Below are 21,406 nucleotides of genomic sequence, written 5' to 3'. Positions count from 1 at the left end.
TGGAGCACTGTGTAGTAATCTGGGTCTCCCATATACCAGGATAATGGCATCCGTTGCCCGTTTTTGGCATTCAAAAAAAGAATATACTGTATAAGAGGGGTGAGCATCTATGCATGGAACTCTGTCTGCTAAAACAACACTCCTAATCTTCAAAGGAAAGAGCCACAAACACGCAAGGTCTCCTCCTCTGGGGAGTTCTAATTTGGGGAGAAGACCCCCATTCCCTGAAAGGCAGGAATCCTTTGATGTGCCATAAATGTAGGATAGTAAAGAACATTTCAGTTCCATTGTGGTACTCTAGTGAGATCGGGGTGGCACAATATGACAGCGCCCTTGCTCTAGAATCCCTTTAGTAACATTATCGAACTGCCTGTAATGAATAATAGTCAAACAAAAAAACCCGCGACAAAACATTCCAAACATATTTAAAGTAACCAAAAAAATAATAATGTAAATCAGTATTGCACAAAGATCAATTGATATCATTACCCGTAGTCGGTCAGAAGTAAGTCCACGAGCGTCCTCCCCGACGCGCGTTTCGGCAAAAATAGCCTTTCTACTGACCGACTATGAGTAATGATATCAATTGATCTTTGTGCAATACTGATTTACATTACGGGAGTTAGATGTTGACTCATTAGGCTTTATGGGAGATGTGCAATATCTGTGATCACATATTGTAGCATTGGAGATGACCTGTTTAGCCTTTTTTGATAATTTGTATAATGTCCTCTGAGTATCCCTTTTGTATATGCTAGTGGGTGTAACCCCCTCTTGTTCTCTGTCTGCTACTGGCTATTTAATAAATTATTTTTTGGTTACAAAGATACAAATATCTTGCTGAGGATCTGTTTATACCAAGGATGGTGACGGGCACAAGGGGGCATTCTTTGCGTCTGGAGGAGAGAAGGTTTTTCCACCAACATAGAAGAGGATTCTTTACTGTTAGGGCAGTGAGAATCTGGAATTGCTTGCCTGAGGAGGTGGTGATGGCGAACTCAGTCGAGGGGTTCAAGAGAGGCCTGGATGTCTTCCTGGAGCAGAACAATATTGTATCATACAATTATTAGGTTCTGTAGAAGGACGTAGATCAGGGGATTTATTATGATGGAATATAGGCTGAACTGGATGGACAAATGTCTTTTTTCGGCCTTACTAACTATGTTACTATGTTATCGGTACTTTAAATATGTTTGGAATGTTTTGTTGCAGGTTTTTTTAGTTTGACTATTATGACTGGCGCGATTTTTCCCGTATAATGCCCACCAATATATGATCACAGCACTATAATATTAGATCAGTTAATACAATTACTGTGATGTATGGTGTCTTCATGAGATGGTTTCATTTCTGTAATGAATAATGGAGACATATGTGTGAAAGCTACTTTTATACCGAACCATCACAGCATTATATTGTTCAACTGAGTTCCCCTTAGAATACAAAATATCTTACTGAACCCTTGTCTTCACCCCGGGTGAAGTCATCCATCTTTCTCAAAACGCCAAGGTCAAAGCTTGCTCTTCCCCCATCATCGGCACTCCTTCTCCGGCCAGGCATGCCTCTTTTTGGCCTGCTTTCAATTTTCTTCTGTCGCTGATCAAGGCGGCTGCCACTGCTTAATTTTCTCACTGGGTTTGTCAGCCATTTCTTCAGGGTGCTCACAGACCTCCTGGATCCTGGGGAACTCGGGGCAGAGCTAGTGGAGGGCTGAGGTTGGATGGAAGCCACCGAAGCTGATATGCTGCCATCACTGCCAGCAATCGAGTAGGATTCTGAGAAAGAAAGAGAATATATACATTAGTGTTCTGGAATAAATAGGTTCTTTCAAGGATTCTGCATCAAGGTTAAGTGAGAAAAATCTGAAAAGAAAACTTTTATCAATAAAATGCTTATGTTTTAGAAAACATTGGAGAATGTGGCACAGCTGGCCACCTAAAGTGTCATGCCACCAATCAAAATACTGGAGATTTTTTTTACTACAAGCGCAAGTGTTTCAGATTGTGACAGATGTAGAGATTTATTTATACAGATATCATAATTCAATTTATTTATCACTCGGTAACAAAATTCATGGTGAAAATCCACAGAAATTCTGGCGAAAATGATACTGTTCATACAATACTCTTAGTTTGTTGTTAATGTCCATAAGACGCGACCAATTGGATTTTCTCACATGCCATAAGAAATGTGCATCAATCCTATGACATCTTCTTTGTAACAATGCAGTTTATAATGACCCACATACACGGGTTTATTTCCTTGCCATGCTGCAAAGACTTGGCATGATCTGCGCCACTCACTAAATCAATGATTATTAAAAGGACGGCTTATTTCTGCATTATTGTTAGTGGAAAAATGTATGAGTGATTGGGAGCTGAATCATAAAACGTGGGACCTGACTTTAGTGAAGTAAAAGAACGGGGTACGAGGCCCGGGTCATATCATGACTGACTCAGACCTGTGTGGGCGGAATTCCACTGCAGGACATGTCACCATGGCAACCCGCGACTACGGAGAAGAACCATGTGTTCATCACTGGTGCGAAAGACAAGAGATGTGTAAGCGTCAAGCCCAGCGTGCCACTGTCATGTAATATTTATCCAGAGATAGATGAACAGACAAGACAGAGAGAGGCTAATAATGTCAGAACGAGAAAAAGACCCACGGAGTGAGCTCTGGAAAAATCATAGACCAAAATGTGGCACAGATCTCACAGTAATAAAGCAATGTCCAATCCAACAGGTGCACCTGTACGGTATTACCAAGCTGAAAGTACTGTGCTGTTTATATACAGTGCAGGCTCGGACTGGCCTACAGGAGAACAGGGGAATCCTCGGGTGGGCCCTTGTGCAAGAGTGAACCACCACTCTCTGATATGAGCAGTACTTGGCACAATATACTTGTATCACTATGAACAGACAAAGGCAACATCTTACTAATTTAACAATCTACACAGTTCATTGCTATATAAATTTGGGATTGAGGATAATGTCACATTTGCATGTAGTTGAAAAGTGGGGCCCTGGAGTTGGTTACTGGAAGGCGCCTGGCACCAGAGTCCGTCACTGAGAGCAGGATATAGCAATAAATGTATGTGAGTAAAGCAGGCCATACATATTAGGCTACTTTCACACTAGCGTTTTCTGCAATCTGTCACAATGCGTCGTTTTGCAGAAAAAACGCATCCTGCAAAAGTGCTTGCAGGATGCGTTTTTTCCCCATAGACTTGTATTGACGACGCATTTGCGACGGATGAGTCGTGCTTCTGTGGACCGTCGGGAGCAAAAAACGCTACAAGTAACGTTTTTTTGCTCCTGAAGGACCGCTTTTTCCGGCCGCGCATGCGCGGCCGGAACTCCGCCCCCACCTCCCCGCACCTTACAATGGGGCAGCGGATGCGCTGGAGAAATGCATCCGCTGCCTCCATTGTGCAATGCGCTAAACGCTAGCGTCGGAATCTCTCTCCCGACGCATTGCGACGGGGAGATTCCGACGCTAGTGTGAAAGTAGCCTGTGATAGCTGTTTACCTAACAGTTTACCTAACAGCTGTTCCTCCTGAAAAACCCCATACGTACGCTAGGCCGAGCGTGCATATGTTCTCAATAAGCAGTGGGATGTAATCCACTGTCAAACCCCCAACGGAATATTATCTCCCATAAAACCAAAATTATTTGGTGTTTCACTGCTCCATTGTGTTCAATATACAGTATAATCTTGAAAACCTTCTTTTCCCCATCACGGGAATCATTAGCTGGTCGGCTGCTCCTGCATAAATTTTTAAAAAGTTCAAAGGACATTCATCTAATATGTATAGTCCCCTTAAGATTGAAATACGGTAAGTATTTTATATGTTTAAAGAGTGACTTAATACTACTTATACAATTATCTTCTAGGCATTGAGCTGTTATGAATTTTTGTAATATAATATATATTTTTGTAATATAATTTATCACCTTATTTTGCTTTATTTTGCTCTAAACTGCAAAGCTGTTTCAATGCCCAGATTATGATATTTTAAAAGCTGCTTTTAACTGCATCTCAGAAAACATTCACACACTAAAACAGGGGTCCCAAACCTCTGGTCTCGTGTGGTCCATGTTATGTGGCTAGCAGCTGTCTGCCAATTTGGTGCATTAGCACAAAGTCTAGCAGACCGCTATGAAGAGAAGCTCTCTAGATTGTGACTTTTGTTCCAGCCGTGTCGATATTCACTTTACCGGGGCTCACATGAGGTTGTCACATCACGTGAGCCCTACACCCAATCAGCGATGCCATCACTGTCCCCACTTTTGGACAAATCGAACATCAAGAAGATTCAGAGTAGCCCTAATTTCCTCTTAATTTTGCACACGTCTAAAGGTGGGGATAGTAAAGCAGACACTGATTAGACACCAGGCTCGCGTAACACAACAACCTCATGTGAGGCCTGGGAATAGGAGTGCCGACATTGCTCAAATGGCACCAGAACAGGAGGTGAGGATAACTGTTATTTTAATGGTTGCAAACATGCAGATTGAGAATGGTTTATTGAACAACATCTTTAAGCTTTTTTCTCCCAACTCTCAACCCTCCTACTCAGATAGGGAATTCCCATGCATAGATTGCTTGAATATGGACCTTGCTGAGCAGCAGTTGAAAGCAGCTCCTAAAGGAGCATGAACTGTCATTGAAACAGGAGTACAGCATAGTGTTTGGGAGCGAAGGAAGCAAAATAAGGTAGTGAAGTATAATTACAAAAATTCTGAACTTAGCAATGCCTGGTGGATAGTGATGAGCGAGTGTACTCGTTGCTTGGGTTTTCCCGACCACGCTCAGGTGGTCTTCGAGTATTTGTAACTGCTCAGAGATTTCGGTTTTGTTGACTCAGCTGCATGATTTACAGCTATTAGCCAGCCTGAGTACATGTGGGGGTTGCCTGATTGCTAGGGAATCCCCACATGTATTCAAGCTGTCTAGCAGCCATAAATCATGCAGCTGAGGCAACGAAAACGAAATCTCCGAGCAGTTAAATACAAGGAGACCACCCGAGCAACGAGTATGCTCATTACTACTGGTGGATAATTGAAAAAAAAAGTTTGGTTAGTCATTAAACCATTTTTATCTCTATATGTGCAAGTTTAGTGCCATTTAGGAAATGACACTATTGCTAAAGAACAAGTTCAAATGAATAAAGTGTACTGAACAGGGAGCTTGTATCTAAGTGAGTATGTACAACACAATATCTGCCAAGAGACGATATGAGAACATTCAATTAGTTAGTGATTCAATGCCCATTTTACTGATGTTATAAAACTGCTCCGTGAAGTAGAGCTCAATCAGAGATGAAAACTGCCAAGCTGTCAGCATGACCAACGATCCTCCTGGGATCCAGAGAGCTCAGAACTGGTCTTCATTATCTCTAATTTCTAAGTGAAGACTTGTAAGGGCATTAGCTTTCATGGTGATTGTTCTTGTATTAGAGACATTCAAAGAGCGAAAATGTTCAGTATTATTGTATTAAGTCATTCTGGAACCTGATGCATTAAAAGCTAAAGCGCAGCATGGATTTTATCACCTTGCAATTGTATGAATGAAATGCATAATGGAGTCTATTTCTGGAAATAATTACCGGTATATGGGAAATTATTAGTAATCCCTTATAGAAAAATCACTCACAATTAAACGTGATTTATAGAGGATTAAAATACACCGCTAAAGGTTTCATAGAAATAAAAAGTCAGAGTAAAATCTCAGCTTATGCACAGTATAAGAATGTCTTAAAGATTCTTAACTAATCAAGATAACCTGCTTCTACACTGCTCAAAAAAATAAAGGGAACACTAAAATCCCACATCATAGGTATCACTGAAAGAAATATTCCAGTTGTAAATCTTTATTCATTACATAGTGGAATGTGTTAGAACAATAAAACCTAAAAATTATCAATGTAAATCACAACTAATACACCACGGAGGTCAGGAGTTGGAATGATAATCAAAATCAAAGTGGAAAATGAAGTTACAGGCTGATCCAACTTCAGTGGAAATGCGTCAAAACAAGGAAATGATGCTCAGTAGTGTGTGTGGCCTCCACGTGCCTGTATGATCTGCCTACAACGCCTGGGCATGACCTGTTGAGGCGGCGGATGGTCTCCTGAGGGATCTAGTCCCAGACCTGGATTACAGCATCTGCCAACTCCTGGACAGTCTGTGGTGCAATGTGACGTTGGTGGATGGTGCGAGACATGATGTCCCAGATGTGTTCAATCGGATTCAGGTCTGGGGAACGGACGGGCCAGTCCATAGCTTCAATGCCTTCATCTTGCAGAAACTGCTGACATACTCCAGCCACATGAGGTTTGGCATTGTCCTGCATTAGGAGAAACCCAGGGCCAACCGCAACAGCATATGGTCTCACAAGGGGTCTGAGGATCTCATCTCGGTACCTAATGGCAGTCAAGCTACCTCTGGCGAGCACATGGAGGGCTGTGCGTCCCTTCAAAGAAATGCCACCCCACACTATTACTGACCCACTGCCAAACCAGTCATGCTGAAGGATGTTGCAGGCAGCAGATCGCTCTCCACGGTGTCTCCAGACTCTGTCCGTTCTGTCACATGTGCTCAGTGTGAACCTTCTTTTATTTGTGAAGAGCACAGGGCGCCAGTGGTGAATTTGCCAATCCTGGTGTTCACTGGCAAATTCCAAGCGTCCTGCACAGTGTTGGGCTGCAAGTACAACCCCCATCTGTGGACATCGGGCACTCAGACCATCCTCATGGAGTCGGTTTCTAACCCTTTGTGCAGACACATGCACATTTGTGGCCTGCTGGAGGTCACTTTGCAGGGCTCTGGCAGTGCTCCTCCTGTTTCTCCTTGCACAAAGGCTGAGGTAGCGGTCCTGCTGCTGTGTTGTTGCCCTCCTATGGCTCCCTCCACATCTCCTGGTGTACTGGCCTGTCTCCTGGTAGCACCTCCAGCCTCTGGATACTACACTGACAGACACAGCAAACCTTCTTGCCACAGCTCGCATTGATGTGCCATCCTAGATGTGCTGCACTACCTGAGCCACTTGTGTGGGTTGTGGAGTCCGTCTCATGCTACCACGAGTGTGAAAGCACAACCAACATTTAAAAGTGACCAAAACATCAGCCAGAAAGCATTGGTACTGAGATGTGGTCTGTGGTCCCCACCTGCAGAACCACTCCTTTATTGAGTGTGTCTTGATAATTGCCAATAATTTCCATCTGTTGTCTATTCCATTTGCACAAAAGCATGTGAAATTGATTGTCAAACAGTGTAGCTTCCTAAGGGGACAGTTTGATTTCACAGAAGTTTGATTTACTTGGAGTTATAGTCTGTTGGTTAAGTGCTCCCTTTATTTTTTGAGCAGTATATATGTCCTATTAGTGCTTATCCATGTAATGTCTTCTAAGAACCTAAGAGCAGCTCTTGCTTTGACAAGCCTGGCACATCCAAATATTTAATTCCTTTGAATGGCTGGAGGGCAATATTACATTTTCCCTGCAGTAGCATCTGCAAGAAAATGTACGGCTGATTGTAGCTTTCAATCGGCTGTAACAGTTGGCTGCCAAGCAGTGCTGAGTAGGATTTGCAGAAAATAGACAAAAAAAGAGACAGTCTTTGTTAGAAAAACCTTTAAATGGAACCTGTCAGCAGGTTTTTGCTATGTAATCTGAAGACAAAAGGAGATAGAGGCTGAAACACAGAATTCAGGTATGTGTTACTTGTCAAAGGTTCGGCAACTAAGCACATCACTGTCTATGCAAATAGAGAGCCTGGTGTGGGCGGGGTTATCTTTCTCAGCTCTGCTTCATTCTAAATCTAAAAGCTCTGATTGTGTCAGAACGGCTGCACCCAGTAATCTAAGTGATACATCATTGCGTTCAGCTCCTCTTTGCCTATCTCATGCTGCTCTCAGATGAGGTAGCAAAAACCTGCTGACAGATTCCCTTTAAGAGGTTTCCCATACTTCTTTTTAATCTGCTAAAAAGAAAAAAAAGGGTCGTTAAAAAAGTAGTCATCAGTTCTGTATTTTGTTTTTTGTTTTATTTTCATTAAAACTTCGTTTCAAGAAAATGTGGAGGTAGTACCAATAGGAGCCAAGTCTGAGACCCCAAATTCCTGGAATGTGGGCTAGAAAAGAAAAAAAAAATCATCTTGCTCTGCGGGCGTAGTATTTTAGTCTTTGTATTTCAATGAATTCCTGAATTTTTTCCTGAAATTGATCTGATGTCAACTGAGGTTTGATTTAAACTAAATGTGCCAGCATTAGGTTTTGGGTTAGCTTCAGTGAATACAAAACTCATTGCCAAAAGGTAGGATTTTTTCCATACTGGAAAACCAGTCAAAGTACTATTCATTAAAAGTTTACATAGCCGTTACTGGGTATAACATAAACTTATGGACTTGATTAAGCTACACAAAAGGTCCAATGTCACACAAAAGTAAAATCAGATGTCAGATCTAACATGGAGAAAAAAAAGACTGAAACTTAATTGGAGGCTTCTTTGCAAAGGGAAAACAAGAAAGTTACCCAAAGATTTCCAGAGAAAATAAAGAGATCATAGGCACATTGTCAATAATGGCTGATCAAGCATCATGATTCTTCGTAAGACATTGTGGGACAGGTCATAAAGAATTATGAAGACATTCCTTGAAATGTGACATTGGAGCTGGTACAGTATATTCTAGCAATGTTTACATCTTTAATCCAATGCGTCCTTGTAGACAATAATCCTTTACAATTCCGAGGGGAAATTACAGTAACTTCATGAATTTTTTTCACTAATATCTATGTCTTCACGGGAAGTTAATAAGAAAGTGGGACTGGTTCCTGCAGATGTCTATCTGTCTCCAGAAGTCTAATGTATCTTAAATGTCCTACAAGATGAGTGGTTTCTTGCCTTTGCTCATATCTATGGTGGGAAAAGAGAAGGATCTGACGGAGCAGGAACTAATGTTAATGTATGGAAATATGAATCATGGATTACAATGAGTAAAAGACTGGATTACTAGTAGTTATCTAAAGTTTAATGTAGGGCTGTGGAGTCGGAGCTCATTTTGGTGGAGTCCGAGTTGTTATGGAAATTGAGGAGTCGGAGGTTTGGCTTACCGACTCATCAGTTCTGGTTTAATGGGAATGAGTCACCCGGTTCTTTCTACCTAATCTATGAGCAGCCTAATGTAGGGGTTGTGCTACTTGCTGTACTTTTGATAAAACACTATTTTATCAGCAGGAGATTATCACTAGAGGACTAGTAAACCTGCCGCCATGTAGTCCTCCATATTCATGAGGTCTGTATAACCCGCCCCCACCACTGATTGGCAGCTTTCCGACTAATCACAGTGTACACAGAAAACTGCCAATCAGTGGTGAGTGTGGGATTATACGGTGAACTTTAAGTTACAATAGTGATTTTATCAAAACCTGCGCAAAGAGCCCAGTAAGTGACATATCGCTGAAATCAGGGTCTCTGCCCCTATCCCAAGCTACTCTCAGATAAAGAAGCAAATATCTAGTTACAGATTCCCTTTAACCCCTTTCAGACATTAGATGTACTATCCCGTCGAGGTGGGGTGGGCCCGTATGACCACCGACGGGATAGTACGTCATATGCGATCGGCCACGCTCACGGGGGGAGAGCGGCCGGGTGTCAGCTGACTATCACAGCTGCCATCCGGCACTATGTGCCAGGAGCGATCACGGACCGCCCCCGGCACATTAACCCCCGGCACACTGCGATCAAACATGATCGCAGTGTTCCGGCGGTATAGGGAAGCATCGCGCATGGAGGGGGCTCCTGCGTGCTTCCCTGAGACCCCTGGATCAACGCGCTGCAAGGGTCTCTTACCTCCTCCTCTCTGCAGCAGGCCCGGATCCAAAATGGCTCGCAGGGCTGCATCCGGGTCCTGCAGGGAGGTGGCCTCACTGCGCCTGCTCAGAGCAAGCGCTGGTAAGCCTGCAGGAGTGCACGTCAGATCGCTGATCTGACACAGTGCACAGCAAAGTGTCAGATCAGCGATCTTACATTATAACATGATGCGGACGGATATAAATAACCATGGTACCTCTGAAAACATCTTGTCCCGCAAAAAACGAGCCACCATACAGCGTCATCAAAGAAAAAATAATAGCTATAGTCCTCAGAATAAAGCGATGCAAAAATAATTATTTTTTCTATAAAATAGTTTTTATCGTATAAAAGCGCCAAAACATAAAAAAAGATATAAATGAGGTATTGCTGTAATTGTTCTGACCCGAAGAATAAAACTACTTTATTCATTTTACCAAACGTGGAACGGTATAAACGCCTCCCCCAAAAGAAATTCATGAATAGCTGGTTTTTGGTCATACTGCCTCACAAAAATTGGAATAAAAAGCGATCAAATAATGTCACGTGCCCAAAAATGTTACCAATAAAAACGTCAGCTTGTCCTGCAAAAAACAAGACCTCAAATGACTCTGTGGACCCAAATATGGAAAAATTATAACTCTCAAAATGTGGTAACACAAAAAATATTTTTTGCAATAAAAAGAGTCTTTCAGTCTTTCAGTGTGTGACGGCTGCCAATCATAAAAATTCGCTAAAAAACCCGCTATAAAAGTAAATCAAACCCCCCTTCATCTACCCCTTAGTTAGGGAAAAATTAAAAAAATGTATTTATTTCCATTTTCCCATTAGGGCTAGGGTTAGGGTTGGAGCTAGGGTTAAGGCTACAGTTAGGGTTGGGGCTAAAGTTAGGGTTAGGGTTTGGATTACATTTACGGTTGGCAATAGGGTTGGCATTAGGGTTAGGGGTTGTGTCAGGGTTAGGGGTGTGGTTAGGGTTCGATTAGGGTTTCAGTTATAATTGGGGGATTTCCACTGTTTAGGCACATCAGGGCTCTCCAAACGCGACATGGCGTCCGATCTCAATTCCAGCCAATTCTGCGTTGAAAAAGTAAAACAGTGCTCCTTCCCTTCTGAGCTCTCCCGTGCGCCCAAACAGGCGTTTACCCCAACATATGGGGTATCAGCGTCCTTCATGGGAGGTGGAGCCGCATATTCATTACTGTAATGAGCGGTACCATGTGACCGCTCAGTACAGGAAGAAGCTGCTGATGCCGGGGAAGCCAGGGACCTGCAGGGACCGGGCCAGGAGTAGGTGAGTATAATTAGACAGCACCCCCCTTCCCTTCCGACCCCTGGGTATGACTTGAGTATAAGCCGAGAGGGGGACTTTCAGCCCAAAAAAGTGGGCTGAAAATCTCGGCTTATACTCGAGTATATACCGTAAACATTCCAAAAATTCCTGTGAAGCACCTGAAGGGTTAATAAACTTCTTGAATGTGGTTTACAGCACCTTGAGGGGTGCAGTTTTTAGAATGGTGTCACACTTGGTTATTTTCTATCATATAGACCCCTCAAAATGACTTCAAATGAGATGTGGTCCCTAAAAAAAATGGTGTTGTAAAAATGAGAAATTGCTGGTCAACCTTTAACCCTTAACTCCCTAACAAAAAAAAATTTTGGTTCCAAAATTGTGCTGATGTAAAGTAGACATGTGGGAAATGTTACTTATTAAGTATTTTGTGTGACATATCTCTGTGATTTAATTGCATAAAAATTCAAAGTTGGAAAATTGCGAAATTTTCAAAAAGTTTTTTTCACAAATAAACGCAGGTAATATCAAAGAAATGTTACCACTATCATGAAGTACAATATGTCACGAGAAAATGTCAGAATCACCGAGATCCGTTGAAGCGTTCCAGAGTTATCTATATATATAATTGTCTAAGGGTCACTTCCGTCTGTCTGTCTTTGTCTGTCTGTCACGGATATTGATTGGTCGCAGCCTCTGTCTGTCATGGAAATCCAAGTCGCTGATTGGTCGTGGCAAAACAGCCACGACCAATCAGCAATGGGCACAGCCCGGAAGAAAATGGCCACTCCTTACTCCCCGCAGTCAGTGCCCGGCGCCCGCATACTCCCCTACAGTCAGCGCTCACACAGGGTTAATGGCAGCGTTGACCGCGGTGTAACGCACTCGGTTAACGCTGCTATTAACCCTGTTTGACCAACTTTTTACTATTCATGCTGCCTATGCAGCATGAATAGTAAAAATATCTAATGTTAAAAATGATTAAAAAAAAATAAAAATAGTTATATAGTCACCCTCCGTTGGCCCCCGGATCGAAGCAGCCGGTTACCGATGCTCCTCGCGACGCTCCATGCATTGCCTTCTCGCGAGATGATGCCGTGCGGTCTCGCGAGACCGCTACGTCATCATCTCGCGAGACCGCAATGCACTCTTCAGACCGGAGCGCGCGAGGAGCATCGGTAACCCGCCGCTTCGATCCAGAGGCTCCGGAAGGTGAGTATGTAACTATTTTTTATTTTAATTCTTTTTTTTAACAGGGATATGGTGCATACCACGCGACTGGCCAATATACTACGTGACTGGGCAGTATACTACGTGTCTGTGCTGTATACTACGTGGCTCTGTGCTGTATACTACGTGACTGGGCAATATACTACGTGGCTGCTGGGCAATATACTATGTGGCTGTGCAATATACTACGTGGCTGTGCAATATACTACGTGGCTGGGCAATATACTACGTGGCTGGGCAATATACTACGTGGCTGGGCAATATACTACGTGGCTGGGCAACATACTACGTGGCTGGGCAATATACTATGTGGCTGTGCAATATACTACGTGGCTGGGCAATATACTACGTGGCTGGGCAATATACTACGTGGCTGGGCAATATACTACGTGGCTGGGCAACATACTATGTGGCTGGGCAATATACTATGTGGCTGGGCAACATACTATGTGGCTGGGCAACATACTATGTGGCTGGGCAACATACTATGTGGCTGGGCAATATACTACGTGGCTGGGCAATATACTACGTGGCTGGGCAATATACTACGTGGCTGGGCAGTATACTACGTGTCTGTGCTGTATACTACGTCACTGGGCAATATATATTATGTGGCTGGGCAATATACTACGTGGCTGAGCAATATACTATGTGGCTGGGCAATATACTACGTGGCTGGGCAGTATACTACGTGTCTGTGCTGTATACTACGTCACTGGGCAACATACTATGTGGCTGGGCAATATACTATGTGGCTGGGCAATATACTACGTGGCTGGGCAATATACTACGTGGCTGGGCAATATACTACGTGGCTGGGCAACATACTACGTGGCTGGGCAACATACTCTGTGGCTGGGCAATATACTATGTGGCTGGGCAACATACTATGTGGCTGGGCAATATACTATGTGGCTTGGCAATATACTACGTGGCTGGGCAATATACTACGTGGCTGGGCAATATACTATGTGGCTGGGCAATATACTATGTGGACATGCATATTCTAGAATACCCGATGCGTTAGAATTGGGCCATCATCTAGTAGCCTCATAAAGGGACAATGGTCAAAATTGTAAAAATTGGCCTGGTCATTAACATGCAAACCACCCTTGGGGGTAAAGGGGTTAAAATATCCATAAAGTTCATATGGTAATTATTACCCATTATAACACATCTAAATGGTTAATACAAGAATTTATCCAGGTATATTTTGCACTCTGGGTCACAAAAGGTTAATTGAGAGCATATGTTTATTTTATGAACAGCAATTTAATTAAAAACTAAGTGAGATATAAAGCCTTTTCATTGTCGTCCTTCTCGATGAACGTTACGTCTTGAATATAGTGAAATGCTGTTTCAATGAAATCTAATATTTTAATTGCAAATTTAATTTACTAGAGCTGAATGGATACATCCTGTTGTGATATGACTGGCCAAACAGGCGTTCAGAGCCGGAGAGGAGATAAATGCTTTTCTTAACACCATCCTCACATAATAGAAACATTGGGACTGACGACCACCACAAATGGCGATTGAATTAGAGAAAAAAAAGTCTTCTACTATACTGTATATAATAATAATAATAATAATAATAATCTTTATTTATATAGCGCCAACATATTCCGCAGCGCTTTACATAGGTAATCATCCTTAATAATTAATAATGACATGAGGGATTAAAGGGGTATTCCCATCTCCAAGATCCTGTCCCATTATGTAGTGGGTATAATAATAATATTAGCAAATAACTCAAATCAGAAATATAGTATAGTTTTTCTGATTCCCTATGTCTCTTCCCTCAAGTGCAGGCATTGCGGGACCTTGGGAATCCTGGCACACTGGTAAGACAACAGTATCACAAAAGTACATTAGCTATTTAGAAGCGTCGCTCTGTAGTACAGAATGGTACCACATGTTCTCTATCAATCTTCATCTGTGCCTAGATGACTATGTTCTTTCATAAAACCTACAAGAAACAAAATGAACAAAAACTCTGCTATACCTAAATAAGTAAAAAGCAAAAGTGCATCTAAATAACACAGAGGTCTTAGTAATACTCTTTTTGATCAAAAATAGCATAAGGGTATGTGCACACGTTGCGGTTTTTGGATGCGTGGAATTGCCTCAAATGTACAGTGCGCTGGGCACACAATGTTAATCAATGGGACATTCAACATGCTGCGGAAAAAACGCGCGGATTCACCTGTATAGTTCATTCTGTACTAATCTATACAGCAAAGCTGAAAAGTGAGCAACAGACAACAAGTAGCACCGGCCTATTATAAATGCTTCACAGGCGAGTGTAAAATTGGGACTAGTTCAAGATTTTTTTACGTGGGTGAATTAAAAGATTAGAAAAAAAAATCCACTGTCACCAAATTCTAAAATCATACCGTATTTAAAATAAAAATGTGATTTGAATTGTTAGATTGCTAGCATGTCGCAGGCATGAGACCTACAAGACGTGGCTAATTTGGAGGATATCCATCACACCCAGGAGAGGCATGATTACAGTATGTGAGGCTGGACCAATCCAAGGTAAGAGATAAAAAGTCCTGACTCATTTGTGTATGAGATGTCATTTTTAAAAGCCAGCAAACTAAGCAACCACATGAAACACCTTAATAGAATCCAGGAGTCACCGTGGATACCGCTAGAAATAGTGGCTGGGAGCAGGGACTCCCTTTAAATGAATTCTATGTCATTTCCATGTTATATACGGTATTTGCTATAAACTGCACAATCCTTAGAGGACAGGATCTTGCAATATGAATGTAGCTGCTCTGACAACACGCAGGCTTGTTCTTCACTAGCACTGTCTTTGATCAACAGTATCCTGATAATACTCACAAGACGACTTCAGGGTTGTACTGGTTACCATGGAAACCTGCAGCTCAATAGAAAGAATAATAAAACTGCACGAACCATCTTGACGGAAAACATATCTCTACAGGGAGATGTGCTGGGGCAATGGTTTTATAATGATAGGTTCCACACAAAAAAATGAAGACTTTAGTGCAAATAAAAAGGTTAGTTGGTAAACAAAGCGGGGCACGTTGGGTGAGATTTCTGAAGACTGGTGTATCGTCTCTGCAGACAGTATTTTTCTGTAGTAATATTGGTTTTTTTACATTTTTATTTGCATTTTTTAATGGGACTGTTGTCATTTGTGTATCCTATGTAGATGAATCAGTAAAGCCATAGGAATTTCTGCAGGAAATATGCCTTGTGTTAATTTACCCTAATAACCAGGGATTTCGTGGAGTCAGTGTCCATTTTGTTGAAGTCAGTTTAAAATGGACCTACTCCGACTCCTAAAACATATAATACATTGGGTACAGTAATACAATGCAGGATGTACTGTAAATGTTTTCATAAGAATTTGGGAAAGTTATGAAATGTCCTATAAATGTCTGTTCTGTTCCTGATATAAGGATCTTGGCTTTTAGTTGAAATGAATCTGTGCTGCACTTTATGTCCATGCTCAGTAGTGACCAGTGCTGTGGAGTCAGAAATGAATCTGGGCTGCACTTTATGTCCATGCTCAGTAGTGACCAGTGCTGTGGAGTCAGAGGTGAGATGAATCTGTGCTGCACTTTATGTCCATGCTCAGTAGTGACCAGTGCTGTGGAGTCGTAGTTGAGATGAATCTGTGCTGCACTTTATGTCCATGCTCAGTAGTGACCAGTGCTGTGCAGTCGTAGTTGAGATGAATCTGTGCTGCACTTTATGTACATGCTCAGTAGTGACCAGTGATGTGGAGTCAGAGGTGAGATGAATCTGTGCTGCACTTTATGTCCATGCTCAGCAGTGACCAGAGCTGTGGAGTCGTAGTTGAGATGAATCTGTGCTGCACTTTATGTACATGCTCAGTAGTGACCAGTGCTGTGGAGTTGTAGTTGAGATGAATCTGTGCTGCACTTTATGTACATGCTCAGTAGTGACCAGTGGAGTCAGAGATGAATCTGTGCTTTACTTTATGTCCATGCTCAGTAGTGGAACATAGCAAATAGATCAATGGCTGCACTCAACTGTACTAAAGCAAGGAAATGTGCGATACATGAAATGTGAATAGCATAATGGTTTGTGAAATTTATGAAAAAACACATGAGATGCTTAGCAAAAGATTTGGCCAAAAAATGTGACCCCATCCACCAAACGTCAAGGTAATCTCAGATCGGATGGGTCCCTGACCTGTCTTCCTAGTGTGAACACTTACCTATGGCTAATAACATGGTAATGCCTGCATTTATAGGAAGGTCGGAACCAACTGTGTTTGGATGTAATTAAAATCACAGCATGGTGAAGGGCGGGGCGTTCAAGTCAGAAAAAATAATACATAGTAAATATAGGTAAACTGACTGAACAGCAATCTAGTCTGAACTGGTGCATAACCATAAAAGACTTACATAGCAAATAGATCAATGGCTGCATTCAACTGTACTAAAGCAAGGAAATGTGCGATACATGAAATGTGAATAGCATAATGGCTTGTGAAATATATGAAAAAACACATGAGATGCTTAGCACATGCTGTGATTTTAATTACATCCAAACACAGTTGGTTCCGACCTTCCTATAAATGCAGGCATTACCACGTTATTAGCCATAGGTAAGTGTTCACACTAGGCAGTCAGGTCAGGTACCCATCCGATCTGAGATTACCTTGACGTTGGTGGATGGGCTCACAACTTTTGGCCAAATCTTGTGCTAAGCATCTCATGTGTTTTTTCATAGATTTCACAAACCATTATGCTATTTACATTTCATGTATCGCACATTTCCTTGCTGCATAGGCAGCATCAATAGTAAAAAGTTGGGGACACACAGGGTTAATAGCAGCATTAACGGAGTGCGTTGCCCGTGGCATAACGCGGTCCGTTAATGCTGGCATTAACCCTGTGTGAGCGGTGACTGGACGGGAGTATGGAGCGGGCGCCGGGCACCGACTGGACGGAATTAGGGAGGGACTAATTCTCGGCCAGGCTGTGGCCATTGCTGATTGGTCGCGGCAGCCAGGACAGGCAGCTGGTGAGACCAATCAGCGATGCGGAATTTCCGGGACAGACAGAAAGACAGACAGATGGAAGTACCCTTTAGACAATTATATAGTAGATCAGAAATGATCTCTTAGTTCTCTCACCTGTGTAATACTAAGAAAATCCTGAAAACCTGATCTGTTGGGGGCCGTGAGGCCTGGAATTTGGGAAACACTGCACTGGTGGAAGAAAGTAGCAATGCTGATAAGGTGTTGATCTGAAGCCTGATCTTCGTTCTCGCACTCACTGATCAGTGGTTTGGGAGTCACCAACTGTCAGCAGCTCTGTAAATTATTTTTTAAGACCGCAGTATAAATTCCCAGTGTGTCTAGAAAATTCTGTAAATTGCTAAGGGTGCCAAAATGACAAATCATAAGAATGAAACATGCAGGTTAGTGGGAAGATATACCACATCACAGCATGCATGGTGATTTATGGAACACAAGAAATTAAAAGGAAACATTACAATTCATTCCACTGAGTACAATTTATGATATGAAAGAGGGAAAGTTAAATAATGTTAAGAGAATCTGTCAGCAGGCTTTTGATACATAGACTGAGAGGAGCATGATGTAGGCAAAGAGACTGTGTCCAGCAATGTATAACTTAGTTTACTTTGAGCAATCATTCTGGCACAATCATAGGTTTTAGATTTAGCAATGCAGCAGAGCTGAGAAAGCTAACCCTCCAACACTAGACTCTGCATATACATTGTATATAGACAGTGAGCTGCTTATCACAGGAGAGGGTGGAGTTGGACGAATGCCTGCATGCCAGATAGTTACAGCAATGATAATCACCAGGTGATAAAACCTTCAGTCTATGTAAACAAAAGCAAACAGCCTGACATGTGGCACATTATTGAATTCTTTGTTTTAAGCCCTACTTCATGCTGTCCTCAGATTATATAACAAAGACCTGCTGATAGATTCTATTTAAGAATAACAAGGTCCACATGTTCATCTGCACACAAAGAAGAAATTCTTCTTCCATGCTGCATGATTATAGTATGGTTTAAAACACGTGCTGAACACAGCAATAGATATACAGTTAGGTCCATATATATTTGGACAGAGACATTTTTCTAATTTTGGTTATAGACATTACCACAATGAATTCTAGACAAAACAATTCAGATGCAGTTGAAGTTCAGACTTTCAGCTTTCATTTGAGGGTATCCACATTAAAATTGGATGAAGGGTTTAGGAGTTTCAGCTCCTTAACATGTGCCACCCTGTTTTTAAAGGGACCAAAAGTAATTGGACAATTGACTTCAAGCCAATTTCACAGACAGGTGTGGGCAATCCCTTTGTTATGTCATTCTCAATTAAGCAGATAAAAGGTCTGGAGTTGATTTGAGGTGTGGTGCTTGTATTTGGAAGGTTTTGCTGTGAAGTAAACATGCGGTCAAAGGAGCTCTCCATGCAGGTGAAACAAGCCATCCTTAAGCTGCACAAACAGAAAAAACCCAACCGAGAAATTGCTACAATATTAGGAGTGGCTAAATCTACAGTTTGGTACATCCTGAGAAAGAAAGAAAGCACTGGTGAACTCATCAATGCAAAAAGACCTGGGCGCCCACGGAATACAACAGAGGTGGATGATCGCAGAATAATCTCCATGGTGAAGAGAAACCCCTTCACAACAGCCAACCAAGTGAACAACACTCTCCAGGAGGTCGGCGTATCAATATCCAAATCTACCATAAAGAGAAGACTGCATGAAAGTAAATACAGAGGGTTCACTGCACGGTGCAAGCCACTCATAAGCATCAACAATAAAAAGGCAAGACTGGACTTCGCTAAAAAACATCTAAAAAAGCCAGCACAGTTCTGGAAGAACATTCATTGGACAGATGAAACCAAGATCAGCCTCTACTAGAATGATGGAAAGAGAAAAGTATGGCGAAGGTGTGGTACAGCTCATGATCCAAAGCATACCACATCATCTGTAAAACACAGCGGAGGCAGTGTGATGGCTTGGGCATGCATGGCTGCCAGTGGCACTGGGTCACTAGTGTTTATTGATGATGTGACACAGGACAGAAGCAGCCGAATTAATTCTGAGGTATTCAGAGCCATACGGTGTGCTCAGATCCAGCCAAATGCAGCAAAACTGATGGGTCGTCGTTTCATACTACAGATGGACAATGACCCAAAACATAAAACCAAAGCAACCCAGGAGTTTATTAAAGCAAAGAAGTGGAATATTCTTGAATGACCAAGTCAGTCACCTGATTTCAGCCCAATTGAGCAGCATTTCACTTGTTAAAGACTAAACTTCAGACAGAAAGGCCCACCAACAAACAGCAACTGAAAACCACCGCAGTGAAGACCTGGCAGAGCATCAAAAAGCAGGAAACACAGCGTCTGGTGATGTCCATGAGTTCAAGACTTCAGGCAGTCATTGCCTACAAAGGGTTTTCAACCAAGTACTAAAAATGAACGTTTTATTTAAAATGATTGAATCTGTCCAATTACTTTTGGTCCCTTTAAAAACAGGGTGGCACATGTTAAGGAGCTGAAACTCCTAAACCCTTCATCCAATTTTAATGTGGATACCCTCAAATGAAAGCTGAAAGTCTGAACTTCAACTGCATCTGAATTGTTTTGTTTAAAATTCATTGTGGTAATGTTTATAACCAAAATTAGAAAAATGTTGTCTCTGTCCAAATATATATGGACCTAACTGTATGTCTGATTAAACAAGGTGATATATACAGACTCTTATAGTGTGGGTAATATACATCTGCTGGGTGGATGAATGGTGGACCATTCAGAAAAATTGTGAGGACCAACAAAAAGAAGCCAAACGTGGTCAAAAGAGAAAACTGGGACAGTTAATATAAGGCTAAAATAGCTTTATTTAGCAAAGAGCGGTAAAGGGTAACACGACAACAAGAGGTGCCCGCACAGTAAAAACCAAACATAGTTATACACAATAAAAGAATACAAACTAAACCACTATGCAATAGGAGAAAACAATATATACAGTCATGGCCAAAAGTTTTGAGAATGAGACAAATATTAATTTTTCCGAAGTCTACTGCTTCATTTTTTCTAATGGCAATTTGCATATACTCCTGAATGTCAGAGTGATCAGCTTAACAGCAATTACTGTACTTGCAAAGTCAATATTTGCCCAGAAAATGAACTTTAACCCCCAAAACACATTTCAACATCATTGCAGTCCTGCCTTAAAAGGAGCAGCTAACATCGTTTTAGTGATTGATCCATTAACACAGGTGTGGGTGTTGATGAGGACAGGGCTGGCGATCAGTCATGATTAAGTAAGAATGACATCACTGGACACTTTAAAAGGAGGCTGGTTCTTGGCATCATTGTTTCTCTTCAGTTAGCCATGGTTATCTCTAAAGAAACACGTGCAGCCATCATTGCACTGCACAAAAATGGCCTAACGGGGAAGAGTATCGCAGCTACAAAGATTGCACCTCGGTCAACAATCTATCGCATCATCAAGAACTTCAAGGAGAGAGCTTCCATTGTTGTCAAAAAGGCTCCAGGGCGCCCAAGAAAGACCAGCAAGTGCCAGGACCGTATCTTAAAACTGTTTCAGCTGCGGGATCGGACTACCAGCAGTGCCGAGCTTGCTCAGGAATGGCAGCAGGCTGGTGTGAGTGCTTCTGCACGCACTGTGAGGCGGAGACTCTTTGAGCAAGGCCTGGTTTCAAGGAGGGCAGCAAAGAAGCCACTTCTCTCCAGAAAAAACATCAGGGACCAACTGATATTCTGCAAAAGGTACAGGGAGTGGACTGCTGAGGACTGGGGCAAAGTCATTTTCTCTGATGAATCCCCTTTTCGATTGTTTGGGACATCTGGAAAACAGCTTATTCGGAGAAGAAGAGGTGAGCGGTCCCACCAGTCTTGTCTCATGCCAACTGTAAAGCATCCTGAAACCATTCATGTGTGGGGTTGCTTCTCAGCCAAGGGAATTGGCTCACTCACAGTCTTGCTTAAAAACACAGCCCT

General features: G+C 42.2%; 1 protein-coding gene across 3 annotated transcripts in view; it reads right to left on the bottom strand.

Annotated features, from left to right (window-relative positions):
• The window catches only part of ARHGEF25 (Rho guanine nucleotide exchange factor 25), a 540,759-nt gene that overhangs the window by 152,341 nt on the left and 367,012 nt on the right, over positions 1-21,406 (bottom strand). For all 3 annotated transcript variants that reach the window (XM_069758578.1, XM_069758577.1, XM_069758579.1), the window contains one exon: positions 1,456-1,775. In XM_069758578.1, the coding sequence (XP_069614679.1) occupies positions 1,456-1,775 (320 nt within the window). The remainder of the gene's footprint in view (positions 1-1,455; positions 1,776-21,406) is intronic.

The sequence above is a fragment of the Ranitomeya imitator genome, chromosome 3, assembly GCF_032444005.1.
Source record: "Ranitomeya imitator isolate aRanImi1 chromosome 3, aRanImi1.pri, whole genome shotgun sequence".
Lineage (NCBI taxonomy): Eukaryota > Metazoa > Chordata > Amphibia > Anura > Dendrobatidae > Ranitomeya > Ranitomeya imitator.
This window is presented reverse-complemented; position numbering and strand designations above follow the sequence as displayed.